The sequence below is a fragment of the Neophocaena asiaeorientalis genome, unplaced genomic scaffold (genome assembly GCF_003031525.2).
Source record: "Neophocaena asiaeorientalis asiaeorientalis breed wild unplaced genomic scaffold, Neophocaena_asiaeorientalis_V1.1 scaffold29, whole genome shotgun sequence".
NCBI lineage: Eukaryota > Metazoa > Chordata > Mammalia > Artiodactyla > Phocoenidae > Neophocaena > Neophocaena asiaeorientalis.
The window spans coordinates 2,668,381-2,683,114 of NW_020174423.1; the positions used below are offsets into that span (position 1 = coordinate 2,668,381).

At 35.8% G+C, this 14,734-nt stretch overlaps 1 protein-coding gene across 1 annotated transcript in view; it reads right to left on the reverse strand.

Moving 5' to 3' along the window:
• The window catches only part of SPAG1 (sperm associated antigen 1), a 93,840-nt gene that overhangs the window by 67,971 nt on the left and 11,135 nt on the right, over positions 1-14,734 (reverse strand). The window contains exons 5-8 of the mRNA XM_024756572.1: positions 8,288-8,413; positions 4,298-4,362; positions 3,685-3,794; positions 2,977-3,082 (exon numbers count right to left, since the gene is read on the reverse strand). Coding sequence (XP_024612340.1) covers positions 2,977-3,082; positions 3,685-3,794; positions 4,298-4,362; positions 8,288-8,413 — 407 coding nt within the window. The remainder of the gene's footprint in view (positions 1-2,976; positions 3,083-3,684; positions 3,795-4,297; positions 4,363-8,287; positions 8,414-14,734) is intronic.

The following is a 14,734-nucleotide window of genomic DNA, read 5'->3' on the forward strand; positions in this document are numbered from 1 at the left end:
TCATCTAAAGTTGTAAGTAAAACAATCACAGCTCGTGTTATGGGTGCAATTGTGTCCCCACAAATTCATATGTTGAAATCCTAACCCCCAGCACCTCAGAATGTAACTATACTTGGAGATAGTCTTTAAAGAGATAATTAAGTTAAAGTGAGGTCATGAGGGTGTTCCCTAATCCAATATGACTGGTGTCATTATAAGAAGACGAGATTAGGACACGGACATGCACAGAGGAAAGCTCACTTGAAGACACAGAGAGAAGATGGCCATCTACAAGCCAAGGAGAGAGGCATCAGAAGAAACCAACCCTACAGACACTTTGATCTCAGACTTCTAACCTCCAGAGCTGTCAGAAAATACATTTCTGTTGTTTAAGCCACTCAGTCTGTGACAGTTTGTATGGCAGCTCTAGCAAACGAATATGGCTTGTATCATCAAAAATAATAACATACAATTCTATAAACATATTAAATCAATGTTTGGACAGATGCTTGAATATCCAGTTAAGAGATTTAAAGTTGACTCTGGCTTCAGAAGTGACATGATCACTTAAATACCCACAGATCTCTTAAAAACCCAGTTTAGTTAACATCAAATATCAAATACATATTTTTTTACTCTTTAGGGACAAGTTTCTAGTACAAAAAAAAAGGAGCAACCAACCACAACTAATATCCTTTATTAAGCTGTTATTGTGTTAACAGATACAAATTAGTCTGTAATCTAAAAGTAAATTTAAATCTAAGGAAATGATAATTTTATCAAAGGAATTTAATTGAAGGAAACAAGAGAGTAGTAGTAATTGAGGAATACAGACCTTAAGAGAGTAAATTTTGCTACATTAAGGGTATGAATGCAAAATAATTAATGAAAAGAATTTAAAACCTACATGGCTGTTGCTTAAAAAACTGATTTGGAATGCTGTAAAATAATGTATTCCTAGATATAGGAAACATAAGGGTATTGGTGCACTAAATTTTCTAAATCCAGAAAAAAAAATGGGAAAGTCACAAAAAGTGTCAATTTACTAAGATCATTAAAGATGAATATAAAGAAATTACACAGCTGGGTAGAGACCAAACATGGAAAATACATGTAAGAATAAATAACACAAGTACCTGACACTGAGTACTTCCCACATGCCAGGCACTAAACAGTCAACTCATTTAATCCTCATTATAATCCACGGAGGAGGCATTACTGCTCTTACGATTTTACAGATGAGAAAATAGATGTAACGGAAAGGTTAAGTAACATGCCCAAGGCCACAAGCTTGGAAATGGTAGAGTCAGGATTTAAATCCCAACTGTCTACTCCAGCACCTGTTCTCTTTACCATCGTGTTACCCTGCCTTTCAGCATGTTGTTTTATTTAATCCTCACAGCTGCTCTGAGGTAGGCACTGTTATAGTCTCATCGCATTGAGAAGACTGAGGTAAGAGAGGTGAAGAATCTACCCAAGGCCAGAAAAGTGGCAATTTGAGTTCCCTTAACCATTGCAATATGCTGCTTTAATTCTGCACCTCTGTGATTTCTTCAAAGAGGAAGACAAGAAAAAGTTTGTTCCCTGTAATAGGCAAGAGATTCTCCACTGGTGGAAATCTACAAAAAGACAAACAAAATTCCAGAGCTGACATCCACCTGCCTGAACAGGGGAGGCTGTACTGAATGAATGATACCTCAATATCCTCTTTACTTTGTATGTTCACTTAAACAGTTGAGCAAACTTCTTTACAGACACCAACAACATTAAAAAAAAAATTTTCTTTCCAAAGGTGGAAGCAAGATTGTACAGAGTTTAGCTCTAAGATAGCATTAGTGGTTGTATAAGCACAGTTTGTCTCTAACAATATTTTAGGAAATTAGTTTACTTTTCATAGACTGTAAGAGCTTCATAAGTTCATGCAAGCGTACAATGAACATCTACTATGAACCAGGTACTCTGCTGGGTATTAGGGATACAATGATATTAAAAAAATGACAAGTGGGCTTTATTCTTACAGAGCTTACAGTCCAGTTAGTGCCAAATCACACACACTTGAATTGTACCTCCAACAAAGTAGAGTTAAGATTACTATATGGGTATGTAAATTGGGGGGGGGGGGGCGTTAAACTGAGTAGGGTGAAGGTTTAACCTAGTCTGAAAACTAAAGGCAGACTTCCCCAAAGAAGTGAGACATGGGCTGAGATCTGAAGAATAAGTCAGAATTAACTAAATCATGAGAAGAGGGGATAGTATGCTAGATGGAGGACCCAGCATATGCAAAGGCCCTGTGGTGGGAGGTAGCACCATAAGTACTAGGATCCAGGCAGTCTGACTATAGAACCTGAGTTCTTAACCTCTATGCTATATGAACTTTCTGTCGAGTTCCATTCAGACAGCTTCTATTTTCTCTGTAAAACAGTAAAGTTAGAACCTCTGTCAAAAGTGGGGATGAAGTGGGAGCTTGGACGTTTAAGGAAATTATTGAGAAAACAAGGCAAACACAAGTGAATTTATGATAAATCACAAGTACAATATCTTAAGTGGTTCTGACACTGATTATTTAGCTTATTTACATCATTTCAACAATTAAATTGAAACATTATCATTTTTTTAAATGGCAAGTTTTGCGCTTTCCTGATGGTGCAGTGGTTAAGAATCCGCCTGCCAATGCAGGGGACATGGGTTCGAGCCCTGGTCCAGGAAGATCCCACATGCCGCAGAGCAACTAAACCTGTGCGCCACAACTACTGAGCCTGCTCTTTAGAGCCCTCAAGCCACAACTACTGAAGCCCGTATGCCTAGAGACCGTGCTCCACAACGAGAGAAGCCACTGCAATGAGAAGCCCATGCACCGCAACGAAGAGTAGGCCCCACCTGCCACAACTAGAGAAAGCCTGCGCACAGCAATGAAGACCCAACACAGCCAAAAAAATAAATTAATTAAAACATAAACAAATAAATGGCAAGTTTAAACCACAATGAAAATCTGCTCACCGAGTATAATACATCACAGCCTCTTCATAATCTCCTGCGTTAAAAGCTTCATTACCTTTCTCCTTTTCATGAATAGCAAGAAAATCCTTTTCCTTCTCAGTTAGACCTAGAAAAAAATGTTACCTGCTATAAGTAAAAATATAACTTAGTACAACTTTAACAAATTTAAATCCAAGAATGCTTATTTTAACAGAAGCAGAAAATTATAAAATAAATAAAACAAGATAAAAGTTTCCTAAGTTTACAGATATCTCTTTTCTTTTTTTTAATTTATCAGAATTTTTGAAGGTTTAGATTTTTTGAATAATTGTTTTGTTTTACTTTAATGGTACTATACACCTGTGGACTTCAAGTGAAAACAACCTGCTCCATCTTTTTGTTTTGAGGCAAAAAGAAAAAAATTTGAGGGATTTGGAGGAAAAAGATGATTTGAAAAAGGGAATGAAAAATGAATTACAGTAAAAAAAAATAGGTTTACATATATATTTTTAAGTCTTACTAAATTTAAATATCGCAACTCTTACTCATAAAATTAAGAAGTTAAAGGATAGAATGGAATTTGTTAGAGGTGGTAAGCTCTTGGAGAAAATCCATAAACTTTTCATGGAAATCTGCAGCACTTAAAGAGAATGTCTTTGGGTCAACAGCTTTTATTGTATTTCAAAAAATTTAGAGACTACTAAATTATTCTTATTTTCCCCAAATTACCTGCTGTATCTAGTCTTGTCTCAATTTTAGACAAATGCAACTTGTTGTTTACTACAGTTTTTTCTTTGTAATCTTCATCAATTTTCGCACATTCCTTTTCCACGTCAAATCTTAAATGAAAGAATAATAAAACTAGGGAAAAAAAGCTCAATACAAACAAGAGAGTAAAATTTATTATTGATATTCTTGTATTTGTATCACCATGCCTTTAGAAATAATATTCCAAAAATATATGATAGGTTTGTATTAGAAGTCATCTCTATTCCTTCCTAGAAAACATGGAATTTAGTAAGAACTTAAATATTAATCAGACGTAAAATGTGTGGAACTTTGGTATTAAAATTGTGACCAATTTCTCTTTATTTAAAAATTTGTTAGTTTTTATTTTGTATGGCTATAAGTATTACATTAGTTATTTTTGGTTACCCTTATAAATAAAAGGATGCAGTAGTTTTTTATTTAATGAGAAAACAAAATCAAGAGTGCTTAATCCAAATACTCTTAGTACTCTACTGACATAACGATATTTGATATGTTCAGGTTTAAAACAACAAAGAATTTATTACAGTATTTTATGGTAGAGAATTTTTATATACAGAAATATAAAACATACTTATCCCACTCTGCATAATCCCTTGGAATTTTCTTTTTAGCTGGTCTACTTTTAGAATTTTTTTCCTGAAAGAAAAAATTATATTTTATGAGATATTTAATATAAGATTAGCAGATTTTCCTATAAATGTGTAGTACTGGATTAAGGTACACAAATTGAATGGGTAAGAAAAATAGGTACCCTTGACGTTACAACAACTCCAGTATTATAATTTTTTTAACATAATAATATACAGCAGGTTAAAAAGTAATTTTAAATTTGTAGTTAATTATGAGAGTGGTGGGCAGGACTTTAAGTACATATATAAAATTTTAAAACTTATATGTGTGAAATGTGATTATTATTGATTTTTCTTATAATAGAAAAGTACTAAACTATCATTCATTCTTTTAAAACCTAGGCATTGAAGAAGTAAGAATAACTACTTTGCTGTGTTAGACAGAGCTGTTTTGCTTGCAATGACAGACACCCAACTTGAACTAATTTTAGTTAAAAAGAATAAATTATTGGCTTATGTAACCAAACTGATGAAAGGGCAGGGGTATTTCTGGATAAAGCGTTCATATACCCTCTTTCTATAGCTCTCCCTCTCTCCCCTTTTCTCCTTCTCTCCCCCAGAAGTCTCTGCTTCTCTCTCCCTGATTTTGTTTTCCCTGCCGTCTGCTTGCTTTTATGTAGTTGCAAATGTGGCCACACACAGTCTGGGATTATAACCTCACAGGCCTCCCAATCAGAAAGGAAAAGGAGAGTGACTTTTCTCTCCATCTTTAGTTAGAGAAATCCCAGGGAAGGACTCTGGCTAGCTTCAGTTATGGGCCCATCACTGACCAAGCACTAGCTTGGTGCTACTAAGTGGCTCAACCCAGGTCACATGTCCACTGCAAGCACCTTGAAGGGAATGGGAGGAAAGCAAACAACAGCTCACAAATAGTTTCTTAAATGATTTCTTAAAAGTCATAATTTGAAACCATCTGAATGGATCATTTATACAAGCACGATTTTGTATCATTGGTCATTAGGAGTTACACAGATCTTCCAAATATTCCTACATTTCATTATACAATTAAAAAATCATATCTGTTAAAATCCTCATGGAGTTCACCGACAGGCACACGCAAAGATGCTCAACATCACTAATCGTCAGGGAAATGCAAATTAAAACCACGAGATATCACCTCACACCTGTCAGAATGGCTATCATCAAAAAGACCATAAATAACAAATATTAGAGAGGATGTGAAGAAAAGGGAATCCTTGTACACTGTTGGTGCATCCACTGTGGAAAACAGTATGGCAGTTTCTCAAAAAACTAAAAATAGAACTACCCTACGATCAAGCAATTCCACTCCAGGGTATATATTTGAATAAAATGCAAACACTAATTCAAAGAGATGCATGCACCCCAATGTACACAGCAGCATTATTTACAATTGCCAAGATCTGGAAGCAACTTAAGTGTCTATCAACAGATGAATGGATAAAGAAGAAGTAGTGTATACAAACATAAAAAAGAATGAAATTTTACCATTTGCAACAACATGGATGGACTTGAAGGGTATTATGCTAGGTGAAATAAGTCAGACAGAGAAAGACAAATACTATATGATATCACTTATATGTGGAACCTAAAAACTAAACTCGTGAATATAACAAAAAGGAAACAGACTCATAGATACAGAGAACAAGCTAGTGGTTACCAATGGGGAGAGGGGAGGGGGAGGGGCAAAACCAGAGTAGGTGATTAAGAGGTACAAAGTATTATGTATAAAATAAATTAGCTACAAGGATATACTGTACAACACAGCGAATATGGCCAATATTTTATAATAACTATAGATGGAGTATAACCTTTAAAAACTGTGAATCACTGTTATAACACCTGTAACTTGTATAATATTGTACATCAACCATATCTCAATTGTTTAAAAGTAAAAAAAAAAAAAAAATCCTCATGGAGCTCATCAGAAAAGTCACTAAGCGTCTCCCTTAAGGGGAAATTTTTTTTGTCACAAGTAGGTATTTGAGAGCCCCCAATAATATGAAATACTCTGAATTCTACCTGAAAGCTCAGGTTTTAGCACTGGCAACAAATACTGTTCATTGATTTCTTTGAAGTGATAGACCATTGCACTATTTCCAAGAAAATGTCTGCCCAAAACTCAACTCTGAATAACTATAGCTTGTCTGCCAGTCATTTCTTCAAGTAAAAATTGTTCCAGGAAAGAGTTGCTATTTCGGCTGGCGGTCAATCACACAAGTGCTTTTTCTTATGATAACCATATTTCATTTCACAGTGAAGTGCCTTCTGTGTACTCCTCATTTTGTCACACAGAATATTTTTTTAACATCTTTATTGAAGTATAGTTGCTTTACAATGGTGTGTTAGTTTCTGCTGTATAACAAAGTGAAGCAGCTATACATATACATATATCCCCATATCCCCTCCCTCTTGCGACTCCCTCCCACCCTCCCTATCCCACCCCTCTAGGTGGACACAAAGCACGGAGCTGATCTCCCTGTGCTATGTGGCTGCTTCCCACTAGCTATCTATTTTACATTTGGTACACACAGAATGTTAAAAAGATATGTCCTCAAGATTCAAGATTTAATGACAAAAAAGTTTTATTGTTTCATCAAAGACACTTTTAAGTTAAACTGGAATTTTTTACTATGAGTGCACAGCAGTGGAGAAAACAATGACCACTAGTCCAGTTGGTGCCACTGCCTTGATTCCTGGTAAGGCACCAGCAGGTTTACCCTCAGTGCAAATGTCAACTGAGTGAAAGAGACAAAAGCATCAGCATTATTTTTTAAAATAACGTTGACTTTCTGGATCCCCTAGAAGGATCTCTGGGACAATCAGCTTCCACGGGCCATACTTTGAGAACCACTGTACTACTGGTCTGTCTATTCCGACTGTACTATAAGCTCTTTGAGGACACAGACCAAATGTTTTCTGTTGTTATAGTTTCAGGACACAGACTTAACACATAATGGGTGTTCAATAAATACGAATTCACTGATTACAGACAGTAGTATCCTTCCTATACTTACTTACTTTGTACCTCAGTTACCTGAGTAATTCCTAATGAGTAAAAAGACCCAGGAAGGTAAATTACCAAGGAGCAGAGTGATGAAAAGGCTATGAATGTTTTTCAAATAAAACTGGGTACTCAAAGAAGAGACGAGAAAAACAAGAATGACTCAACCCGAAATGAAGAAACTTAGGTAAGCATCCTCTTAAAGATGATAGGAATAAAAGAAAAAAAAAAAAAAAAAAAGAAGGGCAGAGGGAATGGAATGTGTGATCCAAGCGAAAGCCCACTGGAGACAAGGGCTGGTTTCTATAATATCAGGGTCAGGTGGATGCCAAGAAGCTCAATTTTAACTTGAAGTTAAGTGAACCTGGAACTCCAACAAGCCCCTTCTCTATGGAAGCCATGGGTTACCAAGGAGAGATCTGCATGGCAAAATAGGGACCAATCTCAGAGGAATAAAACTGAGGGGCTGGAGATGGGGGGAGAAATGCACTAAACAGAGAAATGACATCTATAACTGCTTGAAATCCATGTTTAATCGGTTAAACAGATTAATTCAGCTGTTTAATGCTTTAAATCATACTTAATTGTGTAATAAACTACTCCCTCTATACCTCTATTGGATACATGAAATTACTCCCTGAAACTCTTACACACTGAATTGGATCTTAAGTACTCATCAAAACTTGTCAGAGTAGAAGAGACAGAACAGCAAAAGAAAAAATGAGGAAGGTGGTAAACTCAAGATGCAAGCCTTCAAATGAAAATACTGTTTGATTTTGATCTCCAGGTGAGGCCTACTCCAGAAGGTGATGACACACGATCACCTGAAAAAAAATCCCCAGCTGCCTACAAGACATCACACTTCGGCTACACTGATTAAATCAAGATAATGTTCTTAATAAACAACTTTCTCCCCCTACCACTCACACCCCACACCAAAAAGGCCTACCTTGGCAACATGAAGATAGCTGGTTGAACCACGAACTGGAGGCAAATTATCTTCCATTGCTGGAAATGTTTCATTTTCTTGAAAGTGTATTTTATCATCTTCTTTTTTAATTTCTGATACCCAACTCTAAGAAGAAGAGAGGAAAAAAGAAGGTAAATATACAGTTTGAAATAATTAACCAGGCATTAGAAAGGACTGTACATCATCATAGTTTACTGTGGGTCAATTTTTAGGTGACAATTTGATCATGCCATTTTTCCCTACCTGAAATGCCCTTCTTACCCTCTCGTTTTTTTTTTTCAACTGTAGGAAAATATACAATAACATAAAATGTATCATCGTAACTATTTTTAAGTGTACAGTTCAGTATTGTTCAGTATATTCATTGGAGCCCTTCCTACATTCATTGGTGCCCTTCCTACTTTATTTATCTTACAAGATCTTTTTCATCATCCCTTCCAGCAAGCTTTCTCTGAACTTCCTGGTTGGGCTAAAAGTGTTCCTCCTCTGTGTTTAGCATAGACTTTAAATCCTCTATTTATTGTTTGTCCCTCTTACCACACTGTAAGTTCCTTGAGGGCAGAGCCTATGTCTTAATATCAAGAACCTTAGCACATCAGCTGCAACTTAACATACAGATTAGATTGACCCAGTCTCCAACTCTAGCAGTTTGACAGAAGGAACATGCTCCTTTCTGTAGTTAAATATTAATTACTTCAGATTCCACTGATTTTTTTTATATACAGTGGTCAGTATAAAATATACAAATAACAAGAAAGACAAAGAAGCAGAAAAACATTACCCACAGTCAATAGAAGCAGACTCATAGAGTGGAAGGATGTTGGAAGTAACAAATAGGGACTTACAAACAGCTACAGTAAATATGTGAGGAGGGTGGACAACATGCATGAACAATTGAGAACTTTGGGAGAAGAATGGAAACTTTAAAAAGATTTAATGGAAATCCTGAAAATGAAAAACTCAGTATCCAAAATGAATCTATTTGATCAACAGTAGAATGGACACAGGGAAAACGTGGACAAAAAGAGAATCAGTAATGTTATAGCAGATGTGAACATTAACCAACTTGACCTAATCAATATTAAAAACTTCTATGTTATTTTCAAGAGCACATGGAACATAGGCCAAAAAAAGTCTCAATAAATTAGATAGGGGTGAAATTAGACAAAGTATGGTATCTGACCACAAGAGACCTAAACTAGAATTCAGTAATAAGTATTTAAATTATCCCCAAGTAATTGGAAATTAAACAATACACTTATAAAGAGATCATGGGTTAAAAAAGGAAATCAGATGGGAAATTGGAAAATAATTTGAACTAAGTGATAATGAAAACATGACATATAATTTGTAGGATTCAGATAAAGTATTAGAGAGAAATATACAACTTTAAACAAGAAGAAAGGCTTAAGATCCAATTATTTAAGCTTCTACCTTAAAAAACTAATGAAGAGAGAGAAAACACATTAAAGCCGAAGTAGGTAGAAGGAAATAAAAATATTAAAAAATAAAAGTACGAATCTAGGGCTTCCCTGGTGGCGCAGTGGTTGAGAGTCCGCCTGCCGATGCAGGGGACACGGGTTCGTGTCCCGGTCCAGGAAGATCCCACATGCCGTGGAGCGGCTGGGCCCGTGAGCCATGGCCGCTGGGCCTGCACGTCCGGAGCCTGAGCTCCGCAACGGGAGAGGCCGCAACAGTGAGAGGCCCGCGTACCACCAAAAAAAAAAAAAGTAGGAATCTATAAAACAGATAATAGAAAAATAAAGAAAATCAACATTCAAAACTAGTTTTTTGTTTTGTTTTGTTTTTTGTTTTTTTTTGTGGTAAGTGGGCCTCTCACTGTTGTGGCCTCTCCTGCTGCGGAGCTCAGGCTCCGGACGTGCAGGCCCAGCGGCCATGGCTCACAGGCCCAGCCGCTCCGCGGCATGTGGGATCTTCCCGGAGCAGGGCACGAACCCATGTCCCCTGCATCAGCAGGCGGACTCTCAACCACTGCGCCACCAGGGAAGCCCAAAACTAGTTTTTCTGGAAATAAATTAATACAACTGACAAACACTTAGCAAGACTAGTCAAAAGAAAGTGAAAGGAAAAAATACAAATTACTAGTATCAGGGATAAAAGAGGTACGTCACTAATAATTCTACAGATATTAAAAAAAATAAGGGGATGTTTTAGACGAATTTATACCAATAACTTTGCAAGTTAGATAAAATAAACAAATTCCCTGAAAAACTTAATTTAGATACAAGAAAAGGTGAAGTACTTAAAACAAACAAAAAACACAAAAAAACCCAGCACAGTGTCTGGCATATACTAGGTTTACAATAATGTTTATTAAACTGAATCGTCACAGAGGCCAAAAAAACTGAGTAAGATATTTCCTTATTATCTGTGAAATTCTATTATTTATTATTCAGCAGATATATAGTGAGGGTCTAATATTTGTCAGACACTCTTCAAATAGGGGCTAGGATAAACTATATTAACTGTCCTACCCATATAGGAGGCAGGGAGGATGAAAAGGAGGCAAACAGGAGAAACAGGAAGAGAAAAAGAAAAACAAGGGAAGAAAGGTAAAAGGAGAGAGGAAGGATTATAGAGGAGGAAAGGGAGAGAGAGAATGGGAACGAGGGAGAAGTGGCAAGAAAAGTATGAAGGAAAGATGAGAAGGAAACTAACTTAAGAATTGACCGAGAAAGAACAAACAGGCCCTGCAATTAAAACGGCTGTTTACCCCTCAGAAAATAAAGCCAAAGACCGCTGGACAAGAACTGCTATTTTAACCTGTAGATTAATTACCAAATTTTCAAACTCAAGTCAATAAAATGACAAAATGAGAAAGCTGAAAGTTTTTAAAAATTAGCATTCTGAGTTAGAGAATACATATAACTCAAAATTGTTTTCAAGTGTATGATTTACCTCAGAAAAAAATACGCTGAATAAAATTAAGTAAAACCAAAAAAATTTGTTTTCCCAGAGTCTGTTTAAAAATATATATATTTCTTAAGCAAAATGAAGCCACAAAGGAACTATGAGACAATATTGGTAAATATGTATCTGGTGGAGACAGAGTCTTCCTAAGTATAAAACAAATGTAAAGATCATAAAGGATAAAATCAAGAGGTGTGGTTACATAAAAATAAATAAATAAACATCACACACAAAACTTATAAGGCAAATTAACAAATTGAGGGAAAAATTAAAATATGTAGGAAAGAACTCTTACAAATAAATAAGAAACATATCAATAGAAAAGTCAATAAAGGAGCTTCTGGCTCTGACAAAGTAACAGGGACTAGATTTACCCTCCTGCCTAAACTTCAGAAAACCTGATATATGAAACAATAGTTTTCAGACACTGGACAACAGGTAGCACAGGACAGTAATTCTGGAAAGAAGGAAAACAAATGAGGTAAACCCTACATTTGCTCCAAACTGACTGCCTAGTGTTTCCAGGCTACAGCATAGGGAAAGGAAACAGTCTTAGGTCTCAATGAATTTAGAAGAACGGAGGTCAGACTTTGGGGAGACCAAGATTGCAAGAACTGAGGAGGCAAGATTTCTGAGAGGAGAGAGCTGGACAGAGAGAAAGCTCTGAAGATAACCCGAATAGCCCTGAGTCTACTAAAGAAACTGAATTAATAGTTAAAACCTTACCAATAAAGAAAACTTGAGGCCCAGATGGCATCAATGGTAAATTCTAGAAAACATTTAAGGAAGAAATAATATCAATTATACACAAGCTTTTCTAGGAAACAGAAGAAGAGAGAATACTTTCCAACTCACTCTGAGGTCAACAGTACCCTGCTAAGAAACTAGACAATGACATTACAAGAAAATTACAGGCCAATATCTCTCATGATCCATAGACACAAAAAGTCCTTGACAAAATTTTAGCAATCCAATCCATATGAAAGAGATACATCATGATGAGTAGGGTTTATCCTGGAATGCAAGGTTACTATAACACTCAAAAACAGTGTACATAAATTACCTTATTAACAGACTACTAAGAAAACCATATGTTCATCTCAATAAATGCAGGAAAAGCATTTCACAAAATTCAATATCCATTCATGATAAAAATTCTCCATCCATCAAACATGGAACAAAAGGGAACTTCCTCAACCTGATATAGGACATCTATACAAATCTAAAAGTAACATAATGAAAGGCTGGATGATTTCACCTAAGATTGGGAACAAGACAAAGATATCTGCTCTCATTTCAACATTGTACTAGAGGTCCAAGCCAATGGAATAAGGCAAGTAAAAGGAATAAAAGGCAGCCAGTATGGAAAAGAAGAAAATCTTTCAATATTCACAGATGCCATAATCTTCCATAAAGAAAATCCAAGGAATCTACAAAAAAAGCTACTAGAACAAATGTGTTAGTTTGAATTAAACAAGACACAGGATACACAATCAATATAAAAAGGCCAATTTTAGATAACTATAAGCTTGCAATGTACAAGTAGAAATTGAAGTTAAAATTCTACTGATATGAGGTATTTAGATTAGCCAAACTCAAAGAAACAGAAAGTAGAATGGTCAATAGATGCAGAAAAAGCTTTTGATAAAATTCAACATCCATTTATGATAAAAACTCTCCAGAAAATGGGCAAAGAGGGAACATACCTCCACATAACAAAGGCCATAAATGACAAACTCACAGCTAACATCATACTCAATGGTGAACAGGAAGAAGAAAAGGATGTCCAATATCACCACTTTTATTCAACAAAGTTTTTGAAGTCCTAGCCACAGCAATCAGAGAAGAAAAAGAAATAAAAGGCATCCAAACTGGAAAAGAAGTTGTTAAACTGTCACAATTTGCAGATAACATGATACTTATTATACTACCAGATGCTACCAGAAAACTATTAAAGCTCATCGATGAATTTGGTAAAGTCGCAGGATACAAACTTAACACACAGAAATCTGTTGCATTTCTATACATTAACAACAAAAGATCAGAAAGAAAAATTAAGGAAACAATCCCATTCATCATCACATAAAAAAGAATAAAATACCTAGGAATAAACCTACCCAAGGAGGCAAATGCTCTGTACTCCAAAATCTATAAGAGGCTGATGAAAGAAATCGATGATGACACAAAGAGATGGAAAGATATACCATGTTCTTGGATTAGAAGAATCAATATTGTCAAAATGACTATATTACCCAAGGCAATTTACACATTCAATGCAATTCCTATCAAATTACCAATGGCATTTTTCACAGAACTAGAACAAAAAATTTTACATTTGTATGGAAACACAAAATACCCCAAAGAGCCAAAAGCAATCTTGAGAAAGAAAAATGAAGCTGGAGGAACCAGGCTTCCTGACTTCAGACTATGCTATAAAGCTACAATAATCAAAACAGTATGGTACTGGCACAAAAAACAGAAATATAGATCAATGGAACAGGATAGACAGCCAAGAAATAAACCCACACACCTATGGTCATTAATCTATGACAAAGCAAGCAAGAATACACAACGGAGAAAAGACAGACTCTTCAATAAGTGGTGCTGGGAAAACCGGACAGCCACATGTAGAAGAATGAAATTAGAACATTCTCTCCCACCACATACAAAAATAAATTAAAGGGCTTCCCTGGTGGCGCAGTGGTTGAGAGTCCACCTGACAATGCAGGGAACATGAATGGGTTTGTGCCCTGGTCCAGGAAGATCCCACATGCCGCGGAGTGGCTGGGCCCATGAGCCATGGCCGCTGAGCCTGCACATCCGGAGCCTGTGCTCCGCAATGGGAGAGGCCACAACAGTGAGAGGCCCGCGTACCGCAAATAAATAAATAAATAAATAAATAAAAATAGATTTAAGACTGGATACTTTAAAACTCCTAGAGGAAAACATAGGCAGAACACTCTTTGACATAAATTGCAGCAATATCTTTTCAGATCCATCTCCTAGAATAATGGAAATAAAGACAAAAATAAACAAATGGTACCTAATTAAACTTAAAAGCTTTTGCACAGCAAAGGAAACCACAAACAAAACGAAAAGACAACCTACAGAATAGGAGAAAATATTTGCAAATGATGCAAGTGACAAAAGATTAATCTCCAAAATATACAAACAGCTAATACAGTTTTATATATATATATATATATATATATATATATATATAAAAAATCAAGTCACATCAATACGGCAGTCATCCCAGTTCTAAAATGACTGGATAAAACCGTAATTGGAAAAGATATACACACCCCAATGTTCATTGCAGCACTGTTTACAATAGCCAAGACATGCAAGCAACCTAAATGTCTATCAACAGGTGAATGGATAAGGAAGATGTGGTATATTTATTCAGCAGAATATTACTCAGCCATAAAAAAGAATGAAATGATGCCATCTGCAGCAACATGGATGGACTAGAGATGATTATACTAAGTGAAA